Consider the following 14,910-nt stretch of genomic DNA (forward strand, 5'->3'; position numbering starts at 1 on the left):
AACAAATGCCAGCAAAGAGAAGTAAAAAGTACCTGCATTTGCTCAGTGCATATAGTCTTATTTTGTTGCTCTGATATGTGTCAAGCCATTCTTACTATTTATAAACCAAAAAAGGTAGTGCCTAAAATTGAAACAAATGCATGAGCAAATGAACTCTACACAAGCCAACTGTACATAGCAAAGAAATCAAATAATGCTATCTCAACATTTTTGGGATAATAACCTGAAAAGACAACAAAACCCATGTCTGATAGAAAATATACAGAACTCTATTGTCTAGATTAAGCTCAGAACACATTTCTTCTCATTTTTTTCTCATTTCTTTCATGAAGAAGCAGATTTTGGAGCAAGTTCTAGAAGTCTACAACCTTGGACTGAGGAGGAGAAACAGAATGAAGAGCCTTCTGTTCTTCTGAACATCCAGTCACCAGCCTCATATAAAACAAACCTAGGAATGTATCTTGTTTATCTTAGTCAAGCTGTCAAGCTAAAGCTTGACGAGAGATGATCTGTAAGACATTCAGTTTCTTGCCTATAAAGATAGAACAAGATCAACTGTTTCATTAACAGAATTACTTTCCATGTGCCTGTCTCTTCCTGTATTTTATTGGTTCTCTGCAGAAGTGGTATTATTTTGGATGTCTAGAACAGGTAGAATATACTTTTGTACTGAGTGCACAGTTGTGCAGGATAACAGATGGGCAGGTATACCAATAATGAAAGCATTTAGAGTTCATGCCATAGACTGATTTTATTTGACTAAAATAATCATCCAGCCAACAGTGATACAGTGTACCTATCAATAAAGATTGGGTAATATTTAAATTAAAGATACTTATTTAATCTGGCCATTTTAAATTTTATTTTTAAAATATTATAATCTTGTAAAATAAATAATTTACTGAAGGCACTAAGTTGTAATTTCTCTTTGAGGATGTACATACACATTAGAAACATCCCTTAATTTTACATTTTAAGACTGCTAAATGGAAAGTATTCTATCAGTACAGAAATTGACCCTTTGATAGAAGTTTTTGCAGATGTACACAAAGGCATTTGCTAAATACTACATGATTTGCTATTCTCTTGAAGAGGGCATTGCATTCAAAATTCTTCCTTTTGTGTATTTCCAGTTTCTAGATTTTCACTTCTTTTACTCTAGAAATAGGAACTAAAACTCAAGTGAGTCAAAAAACATCTACTCTGCAACTACTTCTAAATCCCAGTTTTAGGGCTGTGGATGAGATCTGGAGGCTTCTTTATTGAATGGAAAAATAGGCTACAGCTTAAATGAAACAGTTCACTTTTGGCCACATACACAAATAGGCGATTTGACAAAAATATGGCGTTCACTACTCTTTTACAATATTCTCCAGATTTTCCTAATGAATAAAGTATACAGATTGACTTTTCATCAAAATAGGTAAGAATACACTTAGTATCTGTCACTTTGCAGAGCAGCTGCATGGAAGAACTCTTTAAAGAAGATCTCTTGCTTGGGCCTTTATGTTTGGGAGTAAATCAGCTGAGAAAAACTCAATAGTAGTTTAAGGGATTCAAGAGTTCTTTCTTTCTTTCTCTCTTGCTTTCTCTCTCTCTCTCTCTCTTTCTCTCTCTCTTTCTCCATTTCTCCCTCCCTCTTTCAATAATTTTCTTTCTAGTTAGTCACAAGCTTTTCTATTCTAAGCCAAGATTGTCATCAGCTTCAATTACACTATGATACAGAGTTCTAAAAGCTTTGATCCAGAAAAATGCAAAGATTTTTCCTTAGCATATCAAACCACAGTACAGCCAACTCAGGAAGATGTAATCATGTGTGTAACTTTAACCATGTAACTACCTCACTGATTCTAACACTTCATTCTCATTTCAGTTGTCTCCATGAATACCCAGGTGATGAAAGACATTTCTCTAAATGCTTTGCTAGACTAATGCCCATTTTGATTCCTTGAAGTCAGTGGGAGGAGTCTGGACTGTGTTGCTCTTTGGATAGTCTATATGGTTATCCTCCTTAGGGTCATGATACTTCCTAGTTAATGAATTCTGGTTTTGTAAAATGTAGCAATATTTATAACACATTTTTATTTCATAAATGAAGCCACTGAGAGTCTCAGAGAGGAAAAATAAGCTTTGTTTAGAATGTGTCAGGGAGTGAAGAAAATGTAATACAACTTAAGCAGAGGAGCTAAAAATTTAGATTTTACCAGATAAAGTAATATGGCCTTCAAATCTACAGGAGATCATCAGGAACTCCTCATGCCTTGACTGACAATGACCAATGTCCTCACTGTACTTATAGGTACATCTTTTTTACTATCTTTGTGAAGCAATGTTTTCTGCACATTTTGATTTTTGCTCATATTTTACTGGTCTTACTATTTCTAGAAAACAATTTCAAAAGCAAACGAAAGAGTTTATCAAACAATTTCTTGAAGATAAAATCTTTCCATTATAAAAGAGGGAAATTTAATGCCTGTACTTTTGAGGATACAAATTGGTAATAATCTAGTGAACTGATCCTTGCTCTCAGATTACTCCATCAACCTGCTTTTGCTAGTCTTTGGGTGTGATGTCATTGCAAAGAGGAATATCACCTAAGCAACCCTATAATGCTAAAAAGCTTATAGCTGAAATGTGTAGAAGGAAACAGATGGGGCAGTATCTGGAAATTTTATTTGTCAGATATCGTCCATCTGTTTCTCTCCCTGTCTGCATGTTTTGCAGTAATACCCATTTTTAGGAAGGCAAGTTAATATAATTCTACAGAATTGGTTTAATCTTCTGTTTTATTATTATTATTTAATTTTTATTTTTTACAATTCATTAACGGCTGGCAGGGAAACATAAAACCCACACTGATGATTCAGCCAAACAATGCTCATCTCCATTCCATGAGAGGCAAAGTTATACTTCAGGGCAAAATTAGTAGATGTTAACTCTCATTAATCGGTTCTAACAATTTTGGCAGTTTCTCACATGCAACAGACCTCCTAAATAAATGAATGATAGAGACTATTTTTAAATGCATTCTAAAACTGAAAGGATTATGTGTCATTTCAGAGTAAGTTCTAGGTTTTTTGTAATGAGTAGCTATGAAAATCAGTAAGTCTTTTTTGGCAGCTATCTGAGTCTCTGAAAATAGAGCCAGAAAATGCTTTGCAACAGGTATATTATTTATGGAGAGTATATAAAGGTTTTGGTTGTAAAAATTAATTATGGGCTGAGCAACTCTATTTGCTTTCTGCTTCATATTCTTAGCTAAACATAAGCTAACATAATGTTGCTGCCATTGCTCTCCAAACTGTTTCTTTCTCACAGGACCAAAATTAAAACAAAAGCCACTTAAAATAGCAGCATAGTCACAAAGGACAATGGCTTAAAAGGAAGTTATTACAAGTCAGGACAAGAAATGAGGGGCACTTACAAATGGCACACAGAATCCAGTATCAGGCAAGACCATGACTCCTATCTGTTCCTTATGCATAAGTACCAATAGTAAGGTATTAACAGATGAGCATTTAGCTTTGTAAGAGTTAATAAAAAATAAAGGCAGTAGGTGGGTTGGGTGCATGAGATTCATAGTCTGACTAATTACAGGGGTGGTGAGCAAGGCAAAATGGAGGATTTGAAACAAAACGAGCTCCATTCTGAAATGAGCTCCATCCTGACGCCATTTGTACCTCATCCAACTGTAACAACTCTGCTCTTGACTCTAGCCTCTTCAGGATGCAGTGACTGCTATTGTTGTCATCCTTCTCTTCACAGCCTTTCCTGTCAAATTATCATATTTACCTTCTCTTTATTACCTAGGCCCAGGTCTATCCTATTCTCCCCCGGTTCTTTCCATTTTTTTCCCTTTCTTTCCCCTGGTTCTTTCAGTTTTTTTCCCTTTCTTTCCCCCTTTAATTTTACAGGATTACTTCCTGACATGCAGTTATCTGCATCTGTTAGCATATCAGCCTTTAAACTGACAATACTTAGTGACCCCGGCAACACAGGGTCTCACAAGAATGGCTTTCTATCAGTGTTAGATTCTTCCTTTTCTTCATGTCTCCTTTCTCTACTTTGATCTTGAATTCTGTTCCCTGCTTTTATATTGATTCCTAGTCACGTATCTCATTTCTTTATCCCTTGTCTTTCTTTATCTTGTCTTTTTCCAGCCCCTTCCCTAATATCTGCTTTGGATGAACACAGCCCTGGCACGAGGACATCTCTGGTTCCTCCTGACTTGGGTCCAAATCACAGACCATGTCTCACCTTGCCCCTAAAATGGGTTAATTTTTTGATTGTTGTGATTCACACATTTCAACTCATCCTAAGTGCTGTATCTGATTCTTCTCTCTACCCTTTAAACCTATTTTTCATGTTTATTTGCTTTATCCTTTGATTACAGTCCTCCTAAGAACATAGGACAGGGTTGCACAGGTCATCAAATCCATTCCTCCTGCATTTTGCAGGCAAGTTTGTCATGGAACTACTTTCATAAATCTGCCAAGCTCTACCTTTAAATCAATTAAATTTTCTCCCTCTGCTCTCCTAAGAGAAGGCTGTTTCCACACCCAATGATGAGAAACCATCTTCCAGTTTTCCAGCCTATACTGATTTGTATCTTGCTTATGCTCGTTTCCTTTTGTGACAATTCCATCCATTAACATCCCTGATATGCTTAGAACTGTCTCACATCTTATTTTGCTAGGTTAAACAAATCAAACCCTTCTAATCTATGTGTCTCAGATAAGCTCTCTATTCCCCAGAGGGCTCTGCTCTGTTTAAGTCCAAATTAATTCTTCTTGAACATGGGTGATCATAATTCCCTATGATATCCTAGGTGGAATGCAACAGTACAACAGTATTCATTTTCATATCTTCACTGGAAATATTTTATCTGATCCTAAGCCTTATCTATCCTAGGCACTACTTGCTTTTTCATAGCTGCATCACTCTGGTGACTCAAAAATGTCTTGTGACTCACTGACTTCCAGCCAGGAATTTCCGGTTATATTCTCTATTGTTAATTCTCGTAAGAAACTGTTACTGTTAGTCCTTATGTGCATGACCCTGGATCTTGCAGTATTCAGCATCTTCTAATTTTCTATACTTCAGTCATCAAGAATAAAAATTGTATAAATTCACAATGTATATACCTATACATAAATGTATAAATTTATAACATATACATTGGTCTTCCTCAATCTTATTTCATCAGCAAAACTCATTAAAAACACCTCTCATTTTTATGCAAAGGTCATGAAAAAATTAAGTGATACTGGATCCTAGATGAGTCCTTACCTGATTCTGCTCACATCCTTCTTTCAGCCCAGCAGTTCTCATCTCAGTACACACTATCATTATTGCTGCTTAGCCAGTGCTATAGCTAAAAAGCTTCATATCTATCTCCATTTTGTCCGGCTTGTCATGGCCCTGCGTGCACCTACAGGCTCTGCAGCCTCCCCTCTCCACTCCTATGGGTTTGGCTGCCTGTGCTCGAGGCCGCCTCTGACCTGGCACAGCCATGTAACCTTGTGTCAGACAGTGGTGACACATTTGATGTGTGAGAAAGAGCTTGGAGAAACCTTGTTGGTGCCTCCCTGCATTTAAGGAGCGCGTGCTGCATTTTAGCTCAAGCCCTTGCCCTCAGTCTCTGCCTGCGCTTTGCATGTCTGTGCCTTGCTTTGCACCTCACTGATCCTGATCCTGATTTACAGACTTGACTTCCTGGCCTGACCTCAGATCTGTCTCCTCACTATGAACCTGGAGATCTGGACTCTTGGCTGATCCATCATCACCAGACCCGCTCTTCCTGCATTCAGGTACTGTGGGATCAAGCCCTCTTGGTGAGGCCGCTGCCCTGCCTACCTTGCTGTTGTCTTCATCTTCCAACTTGCCTCCCCTTTCGGAGCAGCCCCGTCTTGCTGCTTCTTGACACAGCCTGGCATTTTATAGTATGAAATTATTTCCTGTCGTTCAGATGTGAAAAATGTTGTTGATTTAATAAGCCAGTAGGTTATCCTGGCATATCTTGCTTCTCTGTGTCCCCAAACTATTAAAGTTTACAGCTCTGGTGTACAGTTACAGAGAAGTTAGTGTTGGCTGCGGTGATTAGGTACCTGGGCATGACAACAGTGCAGCTGAACTGAAAGTAGGCTGAGTTCTTACAACACCATCTCACATTAAAGACCATACAGGCTCAACAGCAGGAAAAGCCAATTTGAAGAAAAGGTCAGGTAAGTAACATATGTGGGGTTTAATATTGGTGTAATATTGACATCTGGGGAAGTAGGGATCCCTACAACCAATCTCCTGTTGAGCTTAACAATTCATGAGTCATGGGGATATTTTGCAGATGCCTAAAAAGAGGAAAACATACTGGGACAGGCACTGAAAAAGTACTAGCTTTTGTTTTCAAGACTAACAGCAACCTCAGAAGCTGCAAAGGCAAGAAAGGCTGGTGCACAGAAAAACCCAGCACCGACAAGAGGGAATTTGACTCATCTTTGGATATGACTAAAAGGGTTGTTAAGACAGTTTTGAACATAAAGTCAAAACTATAACCCATTTCAGCCCCGGTACGCGATGAATCCGTATCTGAGCCTACTGCCTAAGATCTGACGAGACCTTCTTTACATAAAGCAGCAGAGGATCCCGCCTTCAGGTCTCACTTTCAGTTTCTACAATCTGCTTCTGGAGTATTACCTCAAACTCATCTGTAGCGCTTGCAGCTCTCAGAGCCCTGGAAGGAATTTCTCCAGCTGGGGGAGTATGCAACTCATGCTAGTGTGGCTTTTATGCAGCAGCTGCCACTACGCTTGGCCTAATTCAACCAGTAAATGTGTTTTTAGAATCAAAGCCGTGTAGATGTAGTCAAATCCCTACCTATAAAACTGGCACTGAATTCTCCAAGTCACAGGGATATACTTGGGGTGAAGTGGTTTTCCTTTATTTTGTACTTAACAATTCACTAGCTTATTCCTCTTGTATATATGCATAATTCCTTGCAGTCACAATTTTTGCATGAAGGGAATTGCAGAAAGAGAAGCATCCGGAAGAAATTAGTGACTGTACTGCTTGTATGGAAACACTTCATGGATTAACAACAGTGACAGTGAAAAAACTGTGGATAGTGTCATAAACACCGCCTCTCTCTCTGTCCCTCACAGCTCACTGACTATGTATACTTCCACAACAAAGCAAATAGTTGACAACATGAAAACCATCAAGATGAACCTTGAACTTGGGTTTCCCAGTAAGAAGTGCAGAAGGCCACTACATCATCGCTTGGCAAGAGGAGTGTAGTATTTTCCATTGACTTATGAGTGACAGATGGCTGAGCTGTATAAGAGCATTCATTGTTGCCACCCTGTACTGGGGGAGCAGTTTCTAGAAGGCCGCAGAAGCAATGGGCGTCCGGTAACAGGAATCCCAGCAGCAGAGCCCAGGCCATTTGGGGTGAAACCTCAGAAGTGAGCAGTCACTGCGAAGAGAAAGAACGACTCTACTCAGGGTGGGATGACAGTGAGAGAAACAAGCAGGCTGTGTTGCTGGATGTGAGGCTATTATGCGCAAAATGCCGCATTCCCTGAATTTGGGGTTGGAGTAACAGACAAATTTACCAACAGAAAAGGCTGTGGTTTGAGAGCTAAAATAGACAATGTATCAAACGCAGGCTTGCGCATACTTATCCCTAGCCTTGCTCAATGTTGACTTCAGCAAGTAGAGATGTGTTTGTGTGCATACATACTGAAGTACTTATGTCGGGAAATATGTATAATTGCTTGAACTCTATGTGAAATACAAAGAACATTCAGCTTGAAGCGCTGCGTTATGAGATCTGTGAAAATGACCACGCAAGGGGTGACCACGCAAGTCAGAAACGTGCTGCTAGCGCAGTCCTATTTTTGTGCCTTTGTGCACACACTGTAAGTTCAGCCCAGCTCTCTTTTTCTAACAATCCATTATATACTTTTTCAGTATGCTTATATGCAGGCTGGAAGCCTTGCTGTTCCCTTCCATTATCAAAATCGGGTTTTATTGACTTTTTTAAAGTATTTTTTTTTCTTTAGGAAAACTACACAATAGATTTTAATCGGCATTTTACTTTAATGCAACATTAATTTTTCCTTTATGCAGTAATATGGATTTTTTCCTGTCATATGTGGCTAGCGCTGACATACTACTCCCAGGGACAGCAGGAAAAATGTCTTTGGCTTATTTGCAATTCTAGTTTTCTGAATGCCTACCCAGAAAGCTTTTTTTTCACAGTACCGGTATTTTTATATCTCTCAGATAACCTGATAAATTTTTTAAATTGTTAGAAAATTCCCAGGAAGGCTCCGCGTTGTTTTCTGATCCCCAGGATCAGAAAACCTGCCAGCGCAGGGTGCCGGCGCCGGCGGGAGCGGCCGTTACGGCGGGTGCTGCGGCCGTTAGGAGGGCACGTGCCGTGCCGCCCTCCTCGCGCGGCGCCTCGTGCGGCTGGCGGCGGCAGGCGGGCCGTTGCTCTGCCGGCGCTACCTGGCCGCTCCCGAAACGCGGGCCGTCGCGGCCTCCCGGTGCGCGCCCGGCCGCGGTAAGCGCCGTGGGGAGCCTGCGGCAGCTTCTGCCCCCTCCTTTGCCCCTAGCGCCCGGCTTTACTCCCCCTGGGCGCCCACCGGCCCCTCTCGCTTTCGCGCCTCGCCTGCCCTCGGAGACGCGGCCCGGCGCGGCGGGGCGGAGAGCGGCGGGGCCGGGGGCGGGGGGGGCAGGGGTGTGTCCTGCTCCCTGCCCGGGGCATCGGGGTCTCCTCTCCTCTCTCGGGCGGCGGCGGCTCACTCGCCTGGCTGGCCCGGGGCGGGACAAGCCAGCAGCTCGGCTGCCCAGGAGCCATGGCACGGAGAAGTTTGCCGCTCCTCCTGCTGCTGGCGGCGCTCGGCAGCCGAGGCCAGCCGCCGCCGCCGCAAAGAGGTACAGGGGAGCGGGGAGCCCGTGCCTCACCCGCCCCGGTCGGGGCCGCGGAGGACGTAGAGGGGGAGGCGACCTTGCCACCGGCTCGGGAGTCCTGGTGACGGGAGGGTCGGGGGGACAGGGGCCGAGCGTGACAAGTAACCCCCAGCCTGTAGAAGGGACTCGGCGAGGGAGCGCTGCCGGGGCACCCCCGCCGGTGCAGCGGCCAGGCCGAGGAGGGCTTCCGCGGCGCCGGGAGCGCAGCCCTTGGTCGGGGCCGCGGGCTCCCACCCTGCCGAGCGGCGGCCGCCCCGTTGGTGCGCCCGCGTAACGGCCGCGCTGCCGCCGGCCCGCCCCGGGGCAGGGCCGCCCGGCTCCGCGGGCGCTGCTGCCGGGGTCCCGGCGGGGTGCCTGTGCCTGCCGGGGAGCTCGTCTGCGCCCCCCGTTACACTCTCTCCCCCTCTCGCTCTTCCCCGTTAACTCTCACACACGCTTTTATTAAGAGGCAAAGTGACGGATCAGAGCGTAGCAGATGAGCTGCATTGTGACTGAACACGGAGGGACAAATCATACTTACTGTTATTAATAGTTTAGGGACGGCTGGACGACATGTCCTGGTCCCCGAAGCGTCACATACTCTTTGCAGGCTAATCTGTTGGCAGCCTCTCCCCGTGTTGTGCCCGTCTCTTGGCACCTCTGTGATTAGGGGAAGCTTGGTAGCCAGTGTTGAAACAAATGCGGGCTGCTCGGGCTGCTTTTACTTAAGGTGACAATTTGATGCACGCACTTACCCAGTAACAAAGCTTTTCTCGGTGTTAAAAACTAACCACGACTGGAACGGGAACAGTATCAATTGTATCCTGCACGAGTAGTCAATGTCTTACACATACAGTCATTTTCTATTATACAGCGTGTTGTAATTTCTATTACACAGTGTGTTGACGCTAAGAGGTTTTTTTTGTTTGCTTGCTTTTTCAATTAGCGTTATGTGGAAGGATCAAAAAGGGTGATGTACAGGTATGGGAGAAATAGACTATGAAATTTATCAGCTGTCATAGCAAATCCTTAAATCCATTCTTCAGCTCACGGTATTCCTTCTGGTGCCTGCATTTGCTGCCCTTTACATTTTTAGCCTTGCTAAAAAGAATTCAGTAAGGAGATACCATGGGTGTGTTAAAAAAAACCTAATTAAAGTGACTGGAATAACAGCTACCTTCTGTTTGGCCATGATGTCACACTATAGGCTGAACACTTTGGATTAGGAATTTTTAGGGTTTAGGGTTTACTTTGAAAAACATGATGCACTGTCGTTTCATGAAAAAAGTGTCTCAAGCAGCTGACTCCTTAATACTAATTTTACTGTGTGAGGATAAATGACAGTTGATCAAGTATCTGTGTAGATAAAAACTCATCCAGAATTCGACTGTGTTTAGATGATGACTTATTGGTAAACATTGAAGACTGAGATTTTAAAAGTAGAGCATTTAAGGTATAGTACATCATGGATTTTCCTCTTGGTTTTTTGTTTTTTGTTTTCTTTTTTCTTTTTTCCCCTGCCAGCTAATTCATTTTTCAGCTAGAAAAATACTGATTTAGCATTCCTTTTAATATTCTTGCTCTCTCACTCACATGCACACAGAGACACTTTTGGAGAATGTCCTTTTCTTTATACAGTATCTTGGTTTTTATAACCTCTGCAGTGAAGGGATACGATCATTATTTTCCTTTTAAATGAGAAGTGAGTGTCTTGAGTGTTCATCTGCTGCATCATTGGTATTATAACTGAGTTCTGGTAGTTCCGTGAGGAGCACTAGGACTTTTAATTACATGTTAATAATGTGATGATGGGACCTTCTAAACCTCACAGTTGAATTCAAGTGCTGGCCTGCCAAATTTTTAAGCCATTTACTGTCTTCTAAATTTCTAAGATCTGTTAGAGCTGCTAGGAGGTGCTAGCACTATGTAGATATCACTGTGTGGCCCAGGCAAAGAGGTAATGAACTCCTTTCTAATGCAAAAAGTTTGAGAAGTCTGACTTCACTGAAGTCCTGGGGGATTTCTAACATGTACAAGAATGTTACTAGACCCATCGTTTATACCTTTAGACTTACAACTTTTGTTTTTCCACTTAATAGTTATTTGGTAAAAACCGTAACGCTGGATGGTAAGTATTGCTCTCTAATTGTTAGCACCAGTCAGATGTCTGCGGAGAGGATTATGTAACAAAGCTGCAATGCTTTGAAAAACAGTATTTGAGACATCACAATGAATTCCCATGTTGTTTTTTAGAACAGAACAGTTCAAGAACATTTTGCACCTCAAAGATGAGAACAGTCTGTAATTCTGGTTTTTTTTTGTTTTGGGTGGTTTTTTTTTTTTAATTATTTTTTTTATTTTTAAGTTGGTAGAAGATTTACTGTGGTCAGAAACCTGGAGTTAATTTTAGTTTTTTTTTTTTTCAGCTACACATGTTATTTGTTCTATTGTTTGAACACTAAGTGGTCATGTAGAATTTCTCATAAAATGGAAGAATCAGAACCAGAAAGGCATGTGCATTCTGTAACAGTGTTTCTTAAAGGTATGCCTAACTTGCAGTTAAGGCAAACTTACTGAAGTGCTATATAATGTTCCTTTTGGATCTTGAACCTTGGTTAATCCTCATTCCTGTGGAATGTGAGAGAAACAAAATAGTAGTAGTTTAGAAAGGAATAAAAAACTTGCTTTTGATCTTGAAGAATTCATCCTTTTATTAAAAGGTCTGAGTATCTATCATGGGAGAGAACTGAAGCTATGTATCTCTGACAGGTGTGAATAGTAGGGACAGGGCTAAGGAGCATAGACTGCAGGGTAACCTGATCTGTGGTGTCAGCTGCTGGCATCAGTGGAGATAACTCATGGAGTACAGGTGTTTCTTAGCATCTCACAAATCGGAAGTGTAAGCTGACTCCAAGAGCTGATGTATATAGGATGCTTATAAAGTCAAAGTGAAATTTCTCACTTGAAAGAGAAATGAGGGGTGAACGTCAGCCTAGTGTTAGCAGAATATGACTGGTCCCAGTCTGTTAGGCAATGGATGATGGCAAGTTGGTCAATATTTTTAAGTTTGTCTGTAGGTGTAGGTTTTTTAAACGAGTTTTCAGAGTTTAGTTCAAAACTGTTCTCTCTGTGTTATCTCATGGAAATGAGGAGTTACAAGATTCCTTCCCACATACGTATATGTGTGCGTATTATACACTGTACTCTGAAAAGTCAAGAGAGATAATGGGACATAATTTTAATATTTCACATATTAAGATTGAAGAATATTGTGTGGACTTAGATTCTCTGTTTCTAGAGACAAAAAAAGAGATGCTTTGTTAATGTAATCTGGTAAAGCAGAAGTCAAATCTGCTATTTCTTTATAGGGACCTCTTTGGAGTAAGGTCAATGATGACCAAAATGACCAACCCCCCCCCCCAGCTGTAATCTTTATATAGAGAGCATTTCCATCATGGTTGATAGCATTTGACCATTCAAAACATTCTGCTGTCTTTATTTGGAGAATGGTGCTTGTAAATGATTTAGTTGGTACTGGAAAGAATAATGTTGGTAAATTTGCATTCTACTTTCCTGAGAGAACAATGCTTAGGTGATTGCTCTGTTTATCAGCTTATTCTCACCTAAATAAATTTTGAAGTTGTTGTCCAATATCAACCAAATTTGAAAGCAATGTACAAATCTTTAAGATAATTGCTGAAAATCAATGGCTATTTGGGAGAAAGAGCCCCAAAGTACTTTCTCTTCTGCTAGAGGAAAGGTAGAATTTACCCATTATCTAAACCATTCAGTCTGGTTAGTCAACATATGTGGGGCTCTAGCTTCAAGAATGTGAAGGAGAGTCTGTCTGTTGTGGAGGGTGGGGGTCTTACAATGTGTAAAATCCTGTGTGTGCTTTTAAAAAAAGGACTTCTTTAATCCAATTTCAGGATTTTATAACAGGTAACAAGCCTTGTTCACTGAAGGTATACTGCAGTATAGTACATTCTATGTATACCCTTTTTACATTAATTCTATATGCTACTAAATGTTCTTGCAGATAAACTTTTGGTGACCTGGAAATTAGGATTTTTGTTTCTTTCTTATAATTTTCTTTTACATATATGTATACAAGACAGATATTGATCAGTTCTAGAAACTCTCTTAGGAATATTTAGTGCTGCCTGATCAATAGGGATTAACCAGCCTCAAAATTTTGGGAGATGCTGGTCTCAGAAATACGTTGTGATCGCTTGTAACTTTTTAGTTTAAAGTTGTTGCCCATATTATTTTCTTATAGTTTAATAACTGGTTGAGAAAGTGAAAGCAGAGGGTATTAATATGTGTGTCAGGTTTAGAGCGTGAGAAAGAAAAACATAGTAATTAAAGGCCAACTTAAGGTATTAGAAATAGGCAGAATTGCCCAGACTGACTGGAGACATGAATTTGTGTGTGTTTTTTGTGTACATGCTTTAACTTGAAATAACCACAGCCAGACTGAATGAGGTAGGTCTTGTACAAGAATGTGTGAATTTCTCCAAGCAACAAATAAAAACATAAAATGCACTTTATGTTTAAACCCCTTATTATTAATTTTTCCTCCTACAAGTTTTTTACAGGAGCCTTTCTTCTTAGGCTTGAAATACTGAAGTCAGAACAGTGATTCTTTAACCTGTTCCAAAAATCCACTTTAAAATAATACAGCAAACAATCATTTTTAATTAATTCAGGCTGGAGGAAGGAATCCACCCACACATGTTCTAATTTCTTATCCAGCTACTTGGACTGACAGTTTTTGGAGATTATAGTATTTTGGAATATGAGGCAGCATGAATTCCTGGTGCAGGGTTGCTTCCCCCCCCCTTTTCTTTTTTTCCCCTGAAGTCCAGACTCCTTGTATTTGTAGGTCAGGAAACGTAACAGGACACAAATACAGCTAAACATGAAGCAGTATGTATACCTGATTATCTCCTTTTCTTTTCCAACTTTTTTCTTAGATAATAAAGCCCTTAATTACTGGATATTTTTCTTCCTGAATTAGAGTTCTGTCTAGAGTATCTGAGAGCTCATATGTCACACACTAACAACTCAGGCCACACTAACAACAGTACAGACCAAATCTTGCTTACAGATGTAAAATACAGGCAAAAATGTTATGTTTGCTAAACTTTATATTGACTGCATCCACGTCTTTGAAACAGGAAAGGGAATTCCTTGATGTTTGCCAAAAGAGCTAGTTCGTGAGTTGGCTCTTGCTGATGACTACATGTTGTTCTCTTGTACCAGCTACTGTAGTTGATGGCTGATTCCTAGTTCCTGCTTTTTGTAGTTTTGATGTTCTCCTCAATCTGAAAATACAGATAAGGGAGGTACCAAAGAAAATGGCAATGATTTTTGGGCTACTTCTGTACTATGGATAAGGTAGAGATTAGACCTTTCTTCTTTTGTTTATTTTTTAGGATTTATTTTGATTAGAAACATGATAAGATTTCCAGAAAAAAAGTAACTTGAATTTTTTGTTCTGAGAAACAACAGAGATGTCTCAGGATTCTAGCAAAACTCAAAACAAATAGCTGTTACTTTGCTGATTTTTTTCACCAGTTCAGTCTCCATGAGTTACACCTTAGCATCACAAGGATTTTCCTAGGACTCTGCTCCCTGCCAGATTCCCCTAGCAGACATTATCTTTGAATCAGACCTTGTAATAACATTAGACTGTAAAGCAGCTGTAGCAGCATTATGCCAGGGAACTCTTGTGAAACCTCAAGAAGAATAATGAACATTCCTGCAGAGTGGATTATCCAAATACCATTACAACGCCTTGTTCTGTCCCAACTGACGTGTATCTACTACTGCCATAATTCATGGATTTAAGATGTAACAAAAAAGAAAATTACAAAAAAGTGAACAAAATAGGATTTTTAAAAAATATTTTTATAGCTATATCAATTTTTTTTAATGGCAAATGACTGTATC

The 14,910-nt window shown here is 40.7% G+C and overlaps 1 protein-coding gene across 1 annotated transcript in view; it reads left to right on the top strand.

Annotated features, from left to right (window-relative positions):
• The first annotated feature begins 8,861 nt into the window (after window positions 1-8,861).
• The window catches only part of LAMA2 (laminin subunit alpha 2), a 388,353-nt gene continuing 382,304 nt past the window's right edge, over window positions 8,862-14,910 (top strand). The window contains exon 1 of the mRNA XM_075497163.1: window positions 8,862-8,940. Within this exon, the coding sequence (XP_075353278.1) occupies window positions 8,862-8,940 (79 nt within the window). The remainder of the gene's footprint in view (window positions 8,941-14,910) is intronic.

Source organism: Mycteria americana, chromosome 3 (assembly GCF_035582795.1).
Source record: "Mycteria americana isolate JAX WOST 10 ecotype Jacksonville Zoo and Gardens chromosome 3, USCA_MyAme_1.0, whole genome shotgun sequence".
Taxonomy (NCBI): domain Eukaryota; kingdom Metazoa; phylum Chordata; class Aves; order Ciconiiformes; family Ciconiidae; genus Mycteria; species Mycteria americana.